At 25.2% G+C, this 15,534-nt stretch overlaps 3 protein-coding genes across 4 annotated transcripts; 2 read left to right on the top strand and 1 right to left on the bottom strand.

The window, feature by feature from the left end:
- The first annotated feature begins 143 nt into the window (after positions 1-143).
- Positions 144-3,878, top strand: LOC112602861 (peroxisome assembly protein 12). The gene is given in 7 exon segments (XM_025351202.1): positions 144-787; positions 852-968; positions 1,057-1,235; positions 1,331-1,512; positions 1,887-2,034; positions 2,309-2,400; positions 3,709-3,878. Coding segments are annotated over 7 exon segments (945 nt in total). The 5' UTR covers positions 144-675; the 3' UTR covers positions 3,824-3,878.
- A 3,005-nt stretch (positions 3,879-6,883) lies between these two features.
- LOC112602869 (GPN-loop GTPase 1) lies at positions 6,884-8,952 on the bottom strand. The gene is made up of 5 exons (XM_025351210.1): positions 8,652-8,952; positions 8,200-8,570; positions 7,476-7,705; positions 7,183-7,415; positions 6,884-6,923 (listed from the first exon to the last, which is right to left on the bottom strand). Exons 1-5 carry the CDS (start codon positions 8,875-8,877, stop codon positions 6,919-6,921), a joined length of 1,065 nt encoding a protein of 354 aa, XP_025206995.1. The 5' UTR covers positions 8,878-8,952; the 3' UTR covers positions 6,884-6,918.
- Positions 8,953-9,202: 250 nt separating this feature from the next.
- LOC112602879 (RNA cytidine acetyltransferase) lies at positions 9,203-15,446 on the top strand. Of its 2 annotated transcripts, none has more exons than XM_025351223.1 (19): positions 9,203-9,414; positions 9,554-9,645; positions 9,708-9,879; positions 9,937-10,121; positions 10,182-10,395; positions 10,486-10,690; positions 10,752-10,873; positions 10,956-11,092; positions 11,841-11,970; positions 12,167-12,397; positions 12,480-12,596; positions 13,457-13,633; positions 13,696-13,837; positions 13,905-14,049; positions 14,130-14,344; positions 14,592-14,767; positions 14,821-15,063; positions 15,127-15,238; positions 15,330-15,446. In XM_025351223.1, exons 1-19 carry the CDS (start codon positions 9,307-9,309, stop codon positions 15,344-15,346), a joined length of 2,940 nt encoding a protein of 979 aa, XP_025207008.1. In that variant the 5' UTR covers positions 9,203-9,306; the 3' UTR covers positions 15,347-15,446. The 2 variants fall into 2 exon arrangements, with proteins under 2 accessions (XP_025207008.1, XP_025207007.1); XM_025351222.1 differs by having other exon boundaries at positions 15,127-15,269.
- The last annotated feature ends 88 nt before the right edge of the window (positions 15,447-15,534 follow it).

Raw genomic sequence — 15,534 nt, 5'->3', positions numbered from 1 at the left:
AGGACAATGTTTATATTTTTTGAATTACAGCAGATTAACAAACATTTTTTGAATAGAAATCATTATTTTACATTTAAGAGTTAAGTAGAGATGTAAATTATGTCGTTAATATTTGAACTTAAAATATTTCTCATAAAATGTATGAATTACTTTATTCAGTTACTCTTGCTTTTATAATAATTTCTAGTAAAAATAACTTTATTAGAATATTGCATTAAATTTTCAAGACCTTCTACTCAAAAGTCAATACTTAGATCTCAGAGCCGTGTTTAACCAGTTTAACTGTTCTGTGGCTATAGTAAGGGTGGCGCACGGACGAACTGAGTGATAAGCATTTGTCTGAAAAATGATAACGTCTCGAGATATTATGTATTTGCTTTGGTCTATATTTTATAAATAAATTAACTTTTGAGCAGTATAATATTTTGGTTATAATAATTGAAAACCGATTTTAACCTTAGTGAACTGTAATCCTTTTGTAAATTAGTGAATTGATTTTTTAACCTCTGGATTTCTGGTATAGGTCGTATATTTAAACTCTTAAACTTAATTATTCTGTAAAACAACAATATTTTTTAAAGATAGGCACTTCAAAAATTGACCATTTTAATGTGTAATTGATGACTAATTAACAAAATTATTTGGTGAAATACTGAGCAGTAAAATTGTTTTCTAATGGCTGAAAAAGCAGCTCATCATACAACAACTATTATAAGTCGTCCATCAATTTTTGAAGTAATCGCACAAGAAAATCTGTCTACAACAATTTATCCAGCATTAAAAAAAAATTTTTTATGTGAGTTTTAATGATATCATAATTAATTTTTTACTTTCATTATACTTAAATGTGTTTATTTAGTATATTACTCTTAAAAATCCTGAACAATTAAGATGGTTAAATCAATACTTTGATGAAATATTTCTTGCACTTAATACTATTTGTCAATATCTGTATTTGAAGAAATATGGTATGAAAATCATAATTATTTTGTAATATATTTTTTATGATAATATGTTATTCATCTACTTATGTTATATTTCTGTTTGTTTTATGAGGAACATTTTCTGAAAACTTTTATGACTTGACAAGAGTTTCTTGTTCAACTAATTCTAAACCCTCTAATAATCAATTGTACTTGGGCTTAGCTTTTGTAGTTTGTATACCTTATCTAAGAAACAAATATGATATGTATATCGATCAATTACAAATTAAGTATAAACTGCAGCTGAAAGAAGTAATTTAATATTATTATGTATTTATATAATTAATTCAATTGGAGTGTTTTGTTAGTCTTATTTTCATAATTTTATATTAATTTTATTTTTTTAGAAAGTATTTATATCATTAAATAAAATTGTTCATACATGTTGGGAAGCATTATGTTTAACATATTATGTAAAATATTTAAATAGATCTAGTCAATCACATTCACCTTTATTAGCTGTGGCAGGAATGGTATTAACTTATAAAAATGTTGAATCTTTAAATAATGAACCACTTACTCAATTAAGGTAAGTTTAATATTTATTTAGTATAATGATAATATAGCTACAAAAAAATAAATAATTTTTTATAGTCTATATCATGTAAGAGTAATTTCAAGCAGCAGATTTATGTCTGGTTGGGTCAGACCATACCTCTCAATAAAATTATTGTTATTAGTTTTGGTTTCCAATGATCGAAAAATTCCTGTATCATTTTTATCTTAGCAAAATAAAGTTAAGCAGTTGTATAAAGTGGCATGTTAGCAACAGGCAACTGCCGTGCATAGAAGTCCATTGCTTAATATATCAAATCCTTCAATGAGAAAATATATTTACATTTAATATTTTTTTATTTTCATATATTTTATATGTACATAAATAATAAATTTACAAATTTTCAGTACTAAAGAATCTATTAAGAGTTATTTATTGTATGGATTATCTCATTCCTTGGAATTGGGTGCATTTTTTATGCAGTTTTTGAATTGGTGGCACTCTGAAAATTTGCAATCAAAATTTATTGCCTACCCAATTCCCAATCCTCCAAAGGTATATTTTATAATGATCTAATTTATAACTAGACATTTGATGTAAACAAAATAGACCTTAATATGATTGTAAATTTGTTAAAGTTTGGGTTTACGTGTACATAATGTAACTACCAATATTATTAATAACATTTTAATAACTTTTACGTCTTGTGCCTACCAAAATTTAAAAGATCTATCTGTCATTAAATTATGATTATACTATATTGTTTACATCATGGCTATACTTTGTTTATGTTGAATTATTAAAAATAATATTAAATCAAAAATTATAGGAGTTTGATAAATATATTTCACTCAGAAACACTAATAAATGTCCTATATGTATAAATGAAAGGAAAATGCCAACTGCGCTTACTGTATCAGGGTATGCTATTGCAATATTGTTTATTTAAATATATTTAGTAGTATAATTGATAAAAATTTTAGTTATATTCTTAATTTTATATTTTTTATTATTAGGGTCCGGATTTAAATATCCTAAAAATGATCAAAACTGCTTTAAAAAATAGATAGTATACATGATTTGAATTTTATTAATCTATAACTTCTACTGATCAATTAGTTGTTATTTTTTAAGTAAGACTTCACATTCAAAAACTAATAATATAAATAGATAAAGATCAAATATTATATAAACAATATTTCTTTAAAATATATTTTGAATTTCCTAATTTACACTATAAGTTCATATGGCATATTAATATTACGCACTGAAAATTATTACAATGACCTAAAAATGCAAAAAAAACATTAATTAAAAAGTAAAAACTTTGAAATAACCATAAAGTTAATTTTAAGTATCTGTTATATGAAACAAATTATGTACTATGAATGCATTGTCTCACACTTTATACTGAAATCCGGGTCCTAAATATTATGAAATATAATAACTTAGTAGTCAATGTAAATTAAATCATTTTGATACTAAATTCTTGAATCCTTATTGTACTCCTAAGACTAACATTACTCTTACTTTCACATATTTGTCTGTAAATACAAAGAAAATTATAATTGTAAATGGAACTTCTTAGTTTCAGCTTTTTAATATTTCTTTGGTGCAGTTGATCTATGCTCTATAACAGGGATGGGCAACTGGCGGCCCGCGTACCTTTTTTATCTGGCCCACGCTACATTTTCAAATTACTTCATATAATTTTAGCGCTTATCTGTATTTTATTTTATTTTATTACATTTTTCGATAAAATGTGGATATAAATTCTTATCTAGTTTTAAACCGAAACTAAATTATTAAATCGTTTAACAGATGAAACCCTAGGACATTTACTAAGAGTTTCAACTACAGAAATAGAAGTGGATTTTACTAAATTGTTTATTGAAAAACCTCATCCTCAAGTATCACATTAAATAATAATTGTAAATATAAATAAATAAAGATAAAAAAATAAATGTTAGTATATTTGAATGACCTTTTATTTTATTTTTTGCTTTTTCCTATGCACTGCGGCCCGCTATATTTTAAAGTACTTAAAAGTGGCCCGCTAGTTACTTTGAGTTGCCCATCTCTGCTCTATAATGTAAGCATGGTATTTATAATCATGCCTATATTTATATTCTTATTTATAGAAAAATTATAATTTATTGTAATATTTTTCAATTATACCTTTTTATTAATTATTAAATTTTCTTTTATATTTTTAATTATTGTTTTTAGGTTTGTATTCTGTTATAAGTGTTTACATAAGTCACTTATGGGAGAATCTAGATGTCCAGTAACCAAATTACCAGCAACAATGCAAGATATGATTAGAATTTATTCAGAAAATTAATCATTATATTATAATTTTATATTTTAAATGGTTTGTTATTTTATTTGAAATTTATTTTTTTCTACTGCCTTTATGTTTATTAAATAGAATATTTTATTTTAATTATAAAACAGGTTTATGCCAAAGTAAATATGATACATATAACATAAAATAATAAAACAATATTAATATACTTATTAAGCTATTAAGAGCTTAAGAACTAATATTTACTGAAATTATATACCTAATTAAAAAAAAAAACGGATCTTCTTTTGCTAATTTTATTAAGTTATTAATTGGTTCATTCAAAATATAAATGATTGTGTAGAAGAGAATGTATAAAATAATTCTTTGAAGAGTATTCTGCTAAGGCACTTTAAAATTAAAAAGGAAAATAAATAGAATATGTAATAATGTTTTTGAGAATGGTAATGTTATAGCAGTAATGGCACTCAGCTATAGAAGATAATTTGAGCTTAAATATTATGAATAAATCTTGAGGGAGCAAGGGATATTTAAAATATAGCTGACAACTAGAATCAGCACAATGAGTATTTCGATCTGCTAAACTTATGTTTAAGAATAGTCTGATAAGAGCACAATTAAGGGGTTAAAGCAAATTTGAAATTTTAAACTCAATTGATATTCTATTAATGGATCCCAGTAATTTATAAGCTTTACATATAATAAATTTAATGTGTAAACCCTGTTATCGCAAGGGTTCAAATAAAAAACACAAATACAGTCATCTTAAAGCAGTCCAAAATCATTGAATAAGTAGGTAAAAACTATAGGAGACCGACTTTTAATAAAGCCAGCGAAGGACATTTTATCAACATTGAGTGTCATCCAAAATTTCAAATGCTACCCCAACTAACAAATCTATTAAGATTGTTCTGAAGTTATTAACAGTCAGTTGTTAATTTTCATAAATAGCTTTATATTATTATCATTATAAAAACATATTAGGTGCACAGGATTAAAACTATTGACAAATATGGAAAAGGTAAAAAGCAACATATGACCAGCTTGTAATACATTGACACATTGTATGCAATAAAAGGATTTGATTCCACACCTAAAAGCTTTACCGAGACCTATGAAAAGCAGTGGTGTATTTATGGGAGGTAGATCCTCCTTGGTCGTTTTTTTACTGATTTATAATATTGTTTTTATACATAAAATAGTATATTACGTAATTTATGTAATAAAAATACAGAATAAAATTATCTAAATTATAAAATTCGATATTAATTTATTAACAATTTAAAATTATTATGGTCGATGCCCAAAGTCCATGCACAATACACTGCTTAATGCTCAATTGCTAAATTTGATTGAAAAAATTAAAACGTTTCATATCGTAAATAATTATCATTATTGTCAACAACCTTTTTGGCAATAACCACGCTTCTAATAATGTTTAGTTGCTATTTTAATAATTCGTAAGATCGCAGTAAATGATAAATATTATTTTTAATATTCAGTGACCTGTACATAGTAATCCATAATAATGATTCAATTTTTATATTAAATTATAATAAGTAAAATAATACATATATAAGTATATATTTTTGTTTAACATTTCAAATTTTAGTAATAGATACAAATAATTAAAACTACTAGTTATTTTAATAACTTATTATTGCGTTACATTATTTTCAATGCTGGAAATAGTATGTTTGTGACGTGTAAACATTTCAGAACTCAATAATCAGTAATCACTAATCTCTGTAGCCACACTATTCAGATAAGGCAGATAGTAGGTATTCCTTCTTTTAAAAAAATAATTATGAATAATAAATCTTTAAAACAAAAGAACTTAAAAACATATTTTTTACTTATTTCTCAAATAAAAATATTTGTGTCAATGAGGTAATAATTATTATTTTTCAAGTTTATCTTTAAATGTAGATATTATTGTAATCCATTATTTCACAATGTTTAATTCTGGGTCTGAAAGGGTTAATACCTTTAGACTATAGAGGTATTATATTATATTATAGATTTAATTTATCACTATTTTTTATTTTAAGAAAACACCTGTATAAATAAATGTGTATACTTACTGATAATATCGACTCCATAAATGGAATTATGGCCTTGGCCCAGAAAAATCTCGCTCCATTCTTAAGTTCAGTTAAAAACTACAATGCTAAAATAATTGAGAATACACAGGTGCAAGATAAGAGTACAGGATTTTTAGTTGTCATGCGAACACTATTAGATGGTACATTACCTTGTTGGGCGCACAGAAAAGAGAGTAAACTTGAAGATACTTCTCAACAAGCACTAAGATATGGTTAAAGAACTGTTTGGTGCACTGTTAATATGTCAGGTTAAATGACTCGTGACAACTGAAGAAGTTAAAGTAACAAAAAATAATAAGAAGGCCAAAAAATTTTCCACTTGATATATTTTAAATGTAGCTTATAAGACAATAATGCAGATGAGATACAGCTAGAAAAAGGTTCAGAAAACTTAGTTAAAGATTGAAAACTTATCCTTGTATAATTCAAAATTTTTTTTCTGAATTCAACGTAAAATAATTCATTGCTACACATTTTTAAAATCAATTTTATGCATTGAATATTTTCTATGATTTTAAAACATTAATTTTGTAATCTAACTTTAATAAGAATTAATATTATTTATTTTGTATATTGGACATACTATACTATACTATACATATAATAAGTATTTATTAAAATATGAGAATATTTTTTTGTTCACTATAGTGAAATTAATTAATTATTAGATAATAAATATCAAATATTTAGTTTACAATGGCGATATAGAGTATATGGCAATGTATTCTGTATATTTTTTTTATAAATTATTCAAACCAGGACTTACTTAACCATTCTTAAACAGATTTAAATATTAACAATATAATTTAATACCCTAATAATGATTAGTTTTGTGATGTAAATAAAAACTGACTTATAACTATAGTAAAGTATTTCAATTTTTTATTTGTCTTTTTAAATTATTTTACATTAATAAAAATTATTTAATTAGCATTAAATATATCCACTTACAAATAATATGCAATTATTCAGATATTTAAATTTCATTCTCATAATTGTTTTTCAAAAGGAACCTTTTTAAATTGTTCAATCTGAAAATTATCAAAGAATAATTAATATTTAACATTATTATAAACTAAAAATAATTAGTTACACATTTTGGATATATTATCTATAAACATAAATTAAAAAAACTTACTGAGATTCATCACATTCTAGTAGTTTTTTTATTGCAAAATTGCAATAAAATGTATATTATTATTGAATAATTCTTTTTTAAAAATATTAGTGGCTTAAAATAAGTAGTATAGCACTAATACTAGTATCTAAAATAATTAAATAAATACTTGCCATTAGCATTAAAAGTAGGCACTTCTTCTCCTTCACTGTCGCCTGACATTTCATCAGCATTTGGTGCTAGATAGATATCAGAAATCTCACGACCAGCACTTAATGAGGTGAATAAAGGTACATCTTCTCCTTTGCCACTACTAACAGCTAAATCATTCAATTTTTTGTTAAGTTGAGAAATTTCAGTTTGCAATTTTTCTTTACGCAATTTATCCCATTCAACACGATATTCTCTTAAAATTTTCAAAACCATTAATATTTTAATGTTTTAATTAAGACAAATTAATTATTACTTTTGAAACTCATCAGTTGCTGCATCAACCATTTTAAAAAATTCATCAAAATTATGGCCAGTCAATGAAGATACTGGCACACATTTTAGTTCATTATAAAATTCATCTAAAGTTAATGCCATAGTACGAGTCAAATTTGACATATATGATGATTCATTTTCTACAGCATCACAAAATGCTTCAAAATCTTGCATCCATTCAATTGCATAAGCTGGATCTACAATATCACACTAAATATACAAATAAGTTACAAAATATATATAGTTTGATATTGAAATTTGTTATTAAAACATTAACATAAATATTATAAATTAGACCTTTATATGAACGAGAACATATAAGTAAGCACATAAAAAGATTATAATGTATAATACAGATTTGAACCTATTTATTTTAATTAAATTTACCGTATTTTATAGACATAGTAAAATAAAACTAAATAAATAAAAATAAAATCTGTCCACCTACAGAATGCAACTCACTTTTGTATCATCCAAATGTACCAGCACCACAGATTTGTGGTCAAATTATACCATTACGCGGTGACTGGTGGTTAATTTCACAGCATTGTTATCTTAACAGGAGACTATAGGAATAGTATAATAGTGGGAATGCAATACAATAGATGAGTTTTAGTTACCACCCAGTTATATTCTTTTGGTGGACAGAGTATAGCCATTTAAATTACATTTTTAGACTTATATAAAATTTTTTTTTAACCAACCTTATTCAAAACTACAATAAATGGTAGTTTGGTTTTGTATAATACAGAACATGCATATAGCATGTTTGACATAAATGTTATTGGACTAGTACTTCTTTCTAGATCCATAACATAAACCACAATTGTTGGGAATGTTGATGCAAGACTTTCAGTAAGTATTTGACCTGATGCTGACCATGTAAAAACTTCAATTTGTCCAGGTGTGTCTATGACAGCTATATCATGACTACCTTCAACATTTATTTTTCCTAGGAGGTCCATTAACTGATGAAATTTTGTGGTATATAAATTTAGTGCAGTTACAATAGCGCCATTAGGACCCAAACTGTAATTCTTCATAACTTGTTTGTACTTGACAGAATCTCTAATATCTATCAATAATAATAAAATATTAAGTACCTATCTCAGAATTTTTTTTTTTTATATTAATAAATTTGCATGATGGTTTATACCTATATTTGGTGTGTATGGCATGTTTTTACAAGCTGGATCAAGATTTATCAAATATGGAGCTCTTTTGTATTGCTTTAGGTATGAATTGAGTTTTGAAACAAATGTGGTTTTTCCTGAACCAGCCATACCCAACACTATGAGACAAACTGGACATTTAAAAGATTCATATTCAGTTTTATCTTCAATCACATCACTACAGGAAGAGGTTCCTTCGTCGCAATCCATATTTCAAATTATTTATTAAAAAACGTTTGAAACTGAAATAAGAATATTTCTATCAAGGAATTAACAATTAACAATAAATTAATGTGAGTAATGTGACTATGTAATATATAAGCACGCGAGATGCAAGTTATTTAATAATACTTTTAATTTTATCACAATCTAATCATTCTTAATTTAGTGGTAGTAATGGTAACCACAATAAGGTGTAATGACCACTTTCGTAGTGAACCATTATAACCTTACAATATTGAATATGGTAATAAGAAACGTGTGTGATGTCTTATAAGTTAAGAGTATATTTGAATTACTTTATCATAGGTTTTAATACATATTTATTTTGAATTGAATTTAAATGTACTATCCATCTCAAAATTGTTTAAAAACTTCTAATTTTTTACAGTAAAATTATTATTTTATTTAACATCTATCATGGTTCGTAAGAAAATCGATAATCGAATCAGGACACTGATTGAAAATAGTGTTACAGCCGGTCATCGTACTATGTTTGTAATTGTTGGCGACAAGGGCCGTGATCAGGTAACATAAATCAACATTTTCTACATAATACCTGCATTATAATATTATAAAATTAAATATTTGTGTATGAAGTGTTTAACAATATGTTTATGTATAAAAAAAAATCAATTAATTTAATTATTTTATACATCTATTTTAGGTTGTTATATTACATCATATGTTGTCTAAAGCATCTGTCAAAGCTCGTCCTAATGTTTTATGGTGCTATAAAAAAGAATTAGGTTTTAGCAGGTATTTATATTTTTTTAATTGAATAATGTAGAATTGAAATTCATTTTTTCAATTATATTTAGCCATCGTAAGAAACGTATGAAAACTATACAACACAAAGTCAAAGCTGGTAAACTCAATGTAAACGAAGATGATCCATTTGAATTATTTGTTGCTTCTACTAATATTCGATATTGCTATTATTCAGAAACTCATAAAATTCTCGGCAACACATATGGCATGTGTGTATTACAAGTAAGTTAAAAAAGTTCTTTTTTTTTTAATTTATTTTTTTATCATTATTGTTTTAAGGATTTTGAAGCTTTGACTCCAAACTTATTAGCACGTACTATAGAAACTGTAGAAGGTGGTGGATTAATAGTATTTTTATTACGGTCTTTAAAATCATTAAAACAATTATATACTTTAACTATGGATGTTCATGAACGATTTAGAACTGAAGCTCATCAAGATATTGTTGCTAGATTTAATGAAAGGTAAAATATTTTTTAATTTTTTCTATATTAAAATTTTTATCGTGAATTATTTTTAACTAGGTTCATGCTGTCTTTAGTATCATGTAATCGATGTTTAGTAGTTGATGATCAATTAACAGTGTTGCCTATTTCATCTAAAGTACTTGATTTAGTTCCCGAAGAAAAAACTAATATTCAATCAATTAACGATCAGGAATTAATAGCATTAAAAGAAAATATGAAAGACACACAACCGGTTGGATGTTTAGTTAGTTGTTGTAAAACTGTTGATCAGGTAATAAATTTAACAATTGTTCTATAATTATTTATATTTGTACTTTTAATACACTTTAAGAAAAATTATTTAAATAGTGTTATATTTTAGGCTAAATCATTACTGACATTTATTGAAGCAATTTCTGAAAAAACTCTTAGATCTACTGTGTCTTTGACAGCTGCCCGTGGAAGAGGAAAATCTGCTGCTCTTGGAATAGCTGTTGCTGCTGCTGTTGCATTTGGTTATTCAAATATTTTTGTGACATCACCTTCACCTGAAAACTTAAAAACATTTTTTGAATTTATTTTTAAGGGTATTAAAAATAATTTTTTATTCATAACATTATTTTCACTTTAAATTTTGATTAAATCCAGGTTTTGACGCTCTTGGATATCAAGAACATTTAGATTATGGATTAGTTAGATCAACCAAACCTGATGATAATAAAGCTTTGATCCGAGTAAATATTTTCCGAGATCATCGACAAACTATTCAAGTTTGTTCTATTTATTTTAATATTATTTGGATACTTTTAAATTGTAAATTTTTATTTCTATTTATTACATATATGTTTGTAGTATATAGTTCCAACCGAATCAAATAAATTAAGTCAAGCAGAATTGGTTGTAATTGATGAAGCTGCTGCTATACCACTTCCACTTGTAAAGGCCATGCTTGGTCCATATCTAGTATTTTTGGCTTCTACTATTAATGGGTAAATTACATTTTATAAAATTTGCACATTTTCATATCGACATATATTCTATGGAGTAAGAAAATTTGCCATTTAATTTTTAATGCTAGGAAAAATTATAATAATTGTCAAAAAGTTAATAATATTTTTTGCATTTTTCAAAAATAACAAATTTTAATAATTAAGGATAATTTCCTGTTAGGTTTTATTCATTATTGAGTTTTTATAAGCATTTTATTTAATGCCTATATGTGTGTTATGTATTTGCTATACTTGTTGATTTCTATTAGTAAATTAATTTTCTAATAACTTTGCTAACTTATTGGTTAACATTATGTTGTTAAATTACTTGTTACAATTGAATATGCTAAAGGACGTGATACCTAAAGCAAACATATGCAACAACCAAGAAAATGCGCTGTTAAGTATAATTTTTTTTATATATATATTTTAATTTTTATAAAAAATTTAAGTATGTACAAATTAATATTTCAAATTTTTCTATTTTAAAATAGTAAAATATTCTTCTAACAATCCATAGAAAATGCTATTACCTTTAAGTTTGATAATTAGTAAATTCCTTAGTATTAAAACTAGCAAATGTAAGTTAGAACTGTACTATTCATAAATATATTTGACTATCAATGTTCAAATTACCACTTATAGATAATTCTTCAACACCTGTTAAATTTTTTATCTGATTATTTATATTTTTTGTAAACATATTCTCAGAAATATATTTAGATAAGAAAATTATAATTTGTTTTAGTTATGAAGGAACTGGTCGATCATTGTCATTAAAATTATTGCAACAGCTCCGCTCTCAAGCTACACCTATTGGCAATAATGTAAATGATAAAGCTGGTCAAAATGCTATTACTGGACGATTTTTAAAAGAAGTTAGTTGTCTACTTATTTCTATTTTAATTTAATTAAAAAAGCTGACATTAATATATATTTGTTTTTAAATATTATTTTAACTTGTATAAAATTCTTGGTACTAGGTGAGAGGGAGAAATTTAAAAGTCATTATACCACTAAAGTTTTGCTTGTATTATATAGAATTTTTAATATATTAATTTAATTTTGTTATAGGTGACTTTACAAGAATCTATTCGTTACAAACCTGGTGATGATGTAGAAAAATGGTTGACTAATTTGTTGTGCCTTGATGCAACAAATATTGCTCCACTGCTCTCTGGCTGTCCTCCACCTGATAGATGTGATCTTTATTATATTAATAGAGATACTTTATTTTGTTACCATAAAGCATCAGAAGCTTTCTTACAGCGAATTGTTTCATTATATGTAGCTTCACATTATAAAGTATATATTTTAAGAAATCATTTTATTTTTATAAATTATTTTAGTTTATTTGTGATTTACATGGTTTCTTGTTAATTAATAGAATAGTCCAAATGATCTTCAAATGATGTCAGATGCTCCAGCACATCATTTATTTTGTCTTTTGGGCCCGGTTGATGTAAATACTAAAAGCTTACCTGAAGTTTTATGTGTCATTCAGGTAAATATTGATATTAAAAAAACAAAATAATGATAAATACAAAATATAAAATTGATTTATGTCAATACCGAGCTTAAACTGCCGAGTCTAGAAACTTATAATTTTACATTAATGCACTTTGTATAATATAAGTGAGAACTGTTAAATAGAAGTTAGTATGGATATAATTTAAGATTTGATTAGTAAAGTTACAAAGAAGTTTGAGAATTTTCAAACGTTAAACAATATTTAGTAGAACAAGTTACTAAAGATTGTATTTTTGTCACTGGTTAATTCTCAAACCACTTGAACAATCATTTACCTAATTTGTTTAGCAGATTTATAAAGATCTCCATTGAATGGTTTCTTTTTTTTTCATGTGTCTCTTGTCAAAAATAAATGTTAACATATATATTTGCACACACCAACTATTATAAATTAAATATTACAGTTTGTTTGTTTTAAAATAAAGTAAAAACAAAATTTATAAAGCATGTAAAAAAAATATTGAGTTTTATAGTTCCAATTCCTTTCTATGATAAAATTGAGGTATATCTGCAAAGTTGTCTATTTAATATTATAAATTACTTTTATAAAATAATTTATATAGTATTACTTACTCTGGACCATGTTAAGTATGTATTGTTTTAACTTGTAATTCAATTTTCTGTGCAAAAGTTCATCTAATAAAATTATTAGTTATTACATCCAAATAAAAATACACAGAGTGCTATTTAATATATTTGCTAATTTTTTCCAAGTGAAGTTGGGTATTGTAGTTACTTTTGTATGTACACTTTTAAGTTATAATACATATATTTTGTTTTATTGAACAGCTTACTATTTCTTGGGTCAATTTCATTATTATATATTTTATTTAGTTATGTCTAGAAGGCGAAGTATCTCAAACATCAGCATCTGATGCATTGAAACGTGGTAAAAGAGCAGCTGGTGATCTTATACCATGGACAATATCTGGATGTTTCCAAGATGAACAATTCCCATCGTTAGCTGGAGCTCGCATTGTTCGCATTGCTACACATCCAGACTACCAAAGTGTAATTAATTATTTATATTACTAAGTGACAACAATTAACATTTTTTTAACAAATATTAATAGATGGGGTATGGCTCAAGAGCATTGTCTTTACTAAAAATGTATTATGAATTTTTAATTCCAAATATTGAAGAAGGAAAACTTCCAAAAGAAAATATCAATTCTATTCAAGAAGAAGAAGTAGATTTACTTGAAGAAAGAATTGGTATATGAACAAATATTTATATAAATATAATTGTTATTAAATAATAAATATGTTTATTCAATTATAGAACCACGTAATAATTTACCTCCATTATTATTGAAGCTAAGTGAGCGACCTCCAGAACATTTAGATTATATTGGTGTATCATTTGGTCTTACTGGTCCACTTCTAAAATTCTGGAAGAAAGCTGGATTCATTCCATTATATATTAGGTATAATTAATAGTTAATTTTTATTTTCAATTTTATAAAAAATGTAGGCAGTTGTTTATTAATTTTTGTTTCTGTTTTAGGCAAACTAATAATGAATTAACAGGAGAACATTCTTGTATAATGATTTCAACTTTGAATACATCAGATTCAAAAAATCAAGAATGGTTATCACAATTTTGGACTGATTTTCGTAAACGTTTTATATCACTTCTTGGTTACCAATTTCGTAAATTCTCACCTCAATTAGCTCTTGGAGTGTTACATAATACTAATATAACTACTCATGAGAATAAAAGTAAATGATTTTATATAGGGATAGATTGAACTTGAAACTTATTTGAACTTTAAGAATATAAACAGTGAGTGCTTGAGTGCTTAGTGTTTACATTTAACAAAAAAAAAAATAATTGTGCTATTATACTTACTACATTTTTGACTTAATTTTCTCTCAAATATCACTGTTTAAATATTTTGAAGGACAAAAGTTTGAGTATTAACTTGAATTTTGTTTGGTCACTTTTATTAATTATTTTTATTATTAGATATTTTAGACAAAACAGAGTTGGATATTCATTTAAGTTCTTACGATATTCTTCGATTAGAAAAATATTGTAATAATATGGCTGATTATCATCTTATTATGGATCTTTTACCAACCTTATCTAAGCTTTACTTTCAAAATAAAATTGGAGATACTCATTTTTCAGCTGTTCAAAAAGTAATAAAATTATCTTGAAGTTTTTGTTATTTATTAAAAAATGTTTTTATTAGGCATTATTACTAGGATTGGGTCTGCAGTACAAAACTGTGGAAGAACTTTCAGAACAATTTGAATTATTACCTTCACAATTACTTGGCTTATATAATAGAATGATGCGTCGTATATTGCAAGTAATTAATGAAATTATGGAACAAAATGTTGATAATAAAATGCCTGTGATTAAACAAGTCGATAGTAATGAATTAAGACCATTAGCTAAACCTCTAGAAGTAGAATTGGAACAAGCAGCTAAGGTATGAAATTAACTAAATCAAAAAATTTACCTATAATGTATCCTAATGTCATGAATATCACAGGTTTTGAAAAAGAAGCAACGCATTGAGTTAGAAAAACTAAAACAAGAAAATCTGACTAGATATGCAATTAAAGGAACAGAAGATGAATGGGGAAAAGCTTTAGGAAATTCCGGTAAAACTAAAAGTCTTATTAGTGTAAAAAGGTAATAAAAATAACAATATTAAAATATCATTTTTTTTTTATAATTATATTTTATTTTTAGTGGAGAAAAAAGATTAGCAGATCCATCCAAGTATGAACCAGAAGAAGAAAATGAACCAAAAAGAAAGAAAACAAAAAATAAATTTAGAAAAAAATAATTAAATTGCTCATAATTTGTATTTTGTATATTTTTAGTATTGTGTTTTATTTAACTCACTTTGACATTAAAATACAACCAATTGTAATTATGAATATTCTGTCTTCAT

Source organism: Melanaphis sacchari, unplaced genomic scaffold (genome assembly GCF_002803265.2).
Source record: "Melanaphis sacchari strain LSU unplaced genomic scaffold, SCAv2.0 Contig91_pilon_pilon, whole genome shotgun sequence".
Classification (NCBI taxonomy): domain Eukaryota; kingdom Metazoa; phylum Arthropoda; class Insecta; order Hemiptera; family Aphididae; genus Melanaphis; species Melanaphis sacchari.
The sequence above is the reverse complement of the archived record's forward strand: the minus strand, read 5'-3'. Positions and strand labels throughout refer to the sequence as shown.

Bases quoted from the DNA above. Each gene is read 5' to 3' on its own strand.
- LOC112602869 (XM_025351210.1), bottom strand. From the start codon at position 8,877: ATGGATTGCGACGAAGGAACCTCTTCCTGTAGTGATGTGATTGAAGAT. The intron at 8,571-8,651 runs GTATAAACCATC...TATTATTGATAG, and splicing joins GCCATACACACCAAATATAG to ATATTAGAGATTCTGTCAAG. The intron at 7,706-8,199 runs GTTGGTTAAAAA...TTGTATATTTAG, and splicing joins TTATTGTAGTTTTGAATAAG to TGTGATATTGTAGATCCAGC.
- LOC112602879 (XM_025351222.1), top strand. From the start codon at position 9,307: ATGGTTCGTAAGAAAATCGATAATCGAATCAGGACACTGATTGAAAAT. The intron at 10,691-10,751 runs GTATTAAAAATA...GATTAAATCCAG, and splicing joins TTTTGAATTTATTTTTAAGG to GTTTTGACGCTCTTGGATAT. The intron at 14,768-14,820 runs GTAATAAAATTA...TGTTTTTATTAG, and splicing joins ATTTTTCAGCTGTTCAAAAA to GCATTATTACTAGGATTGGG.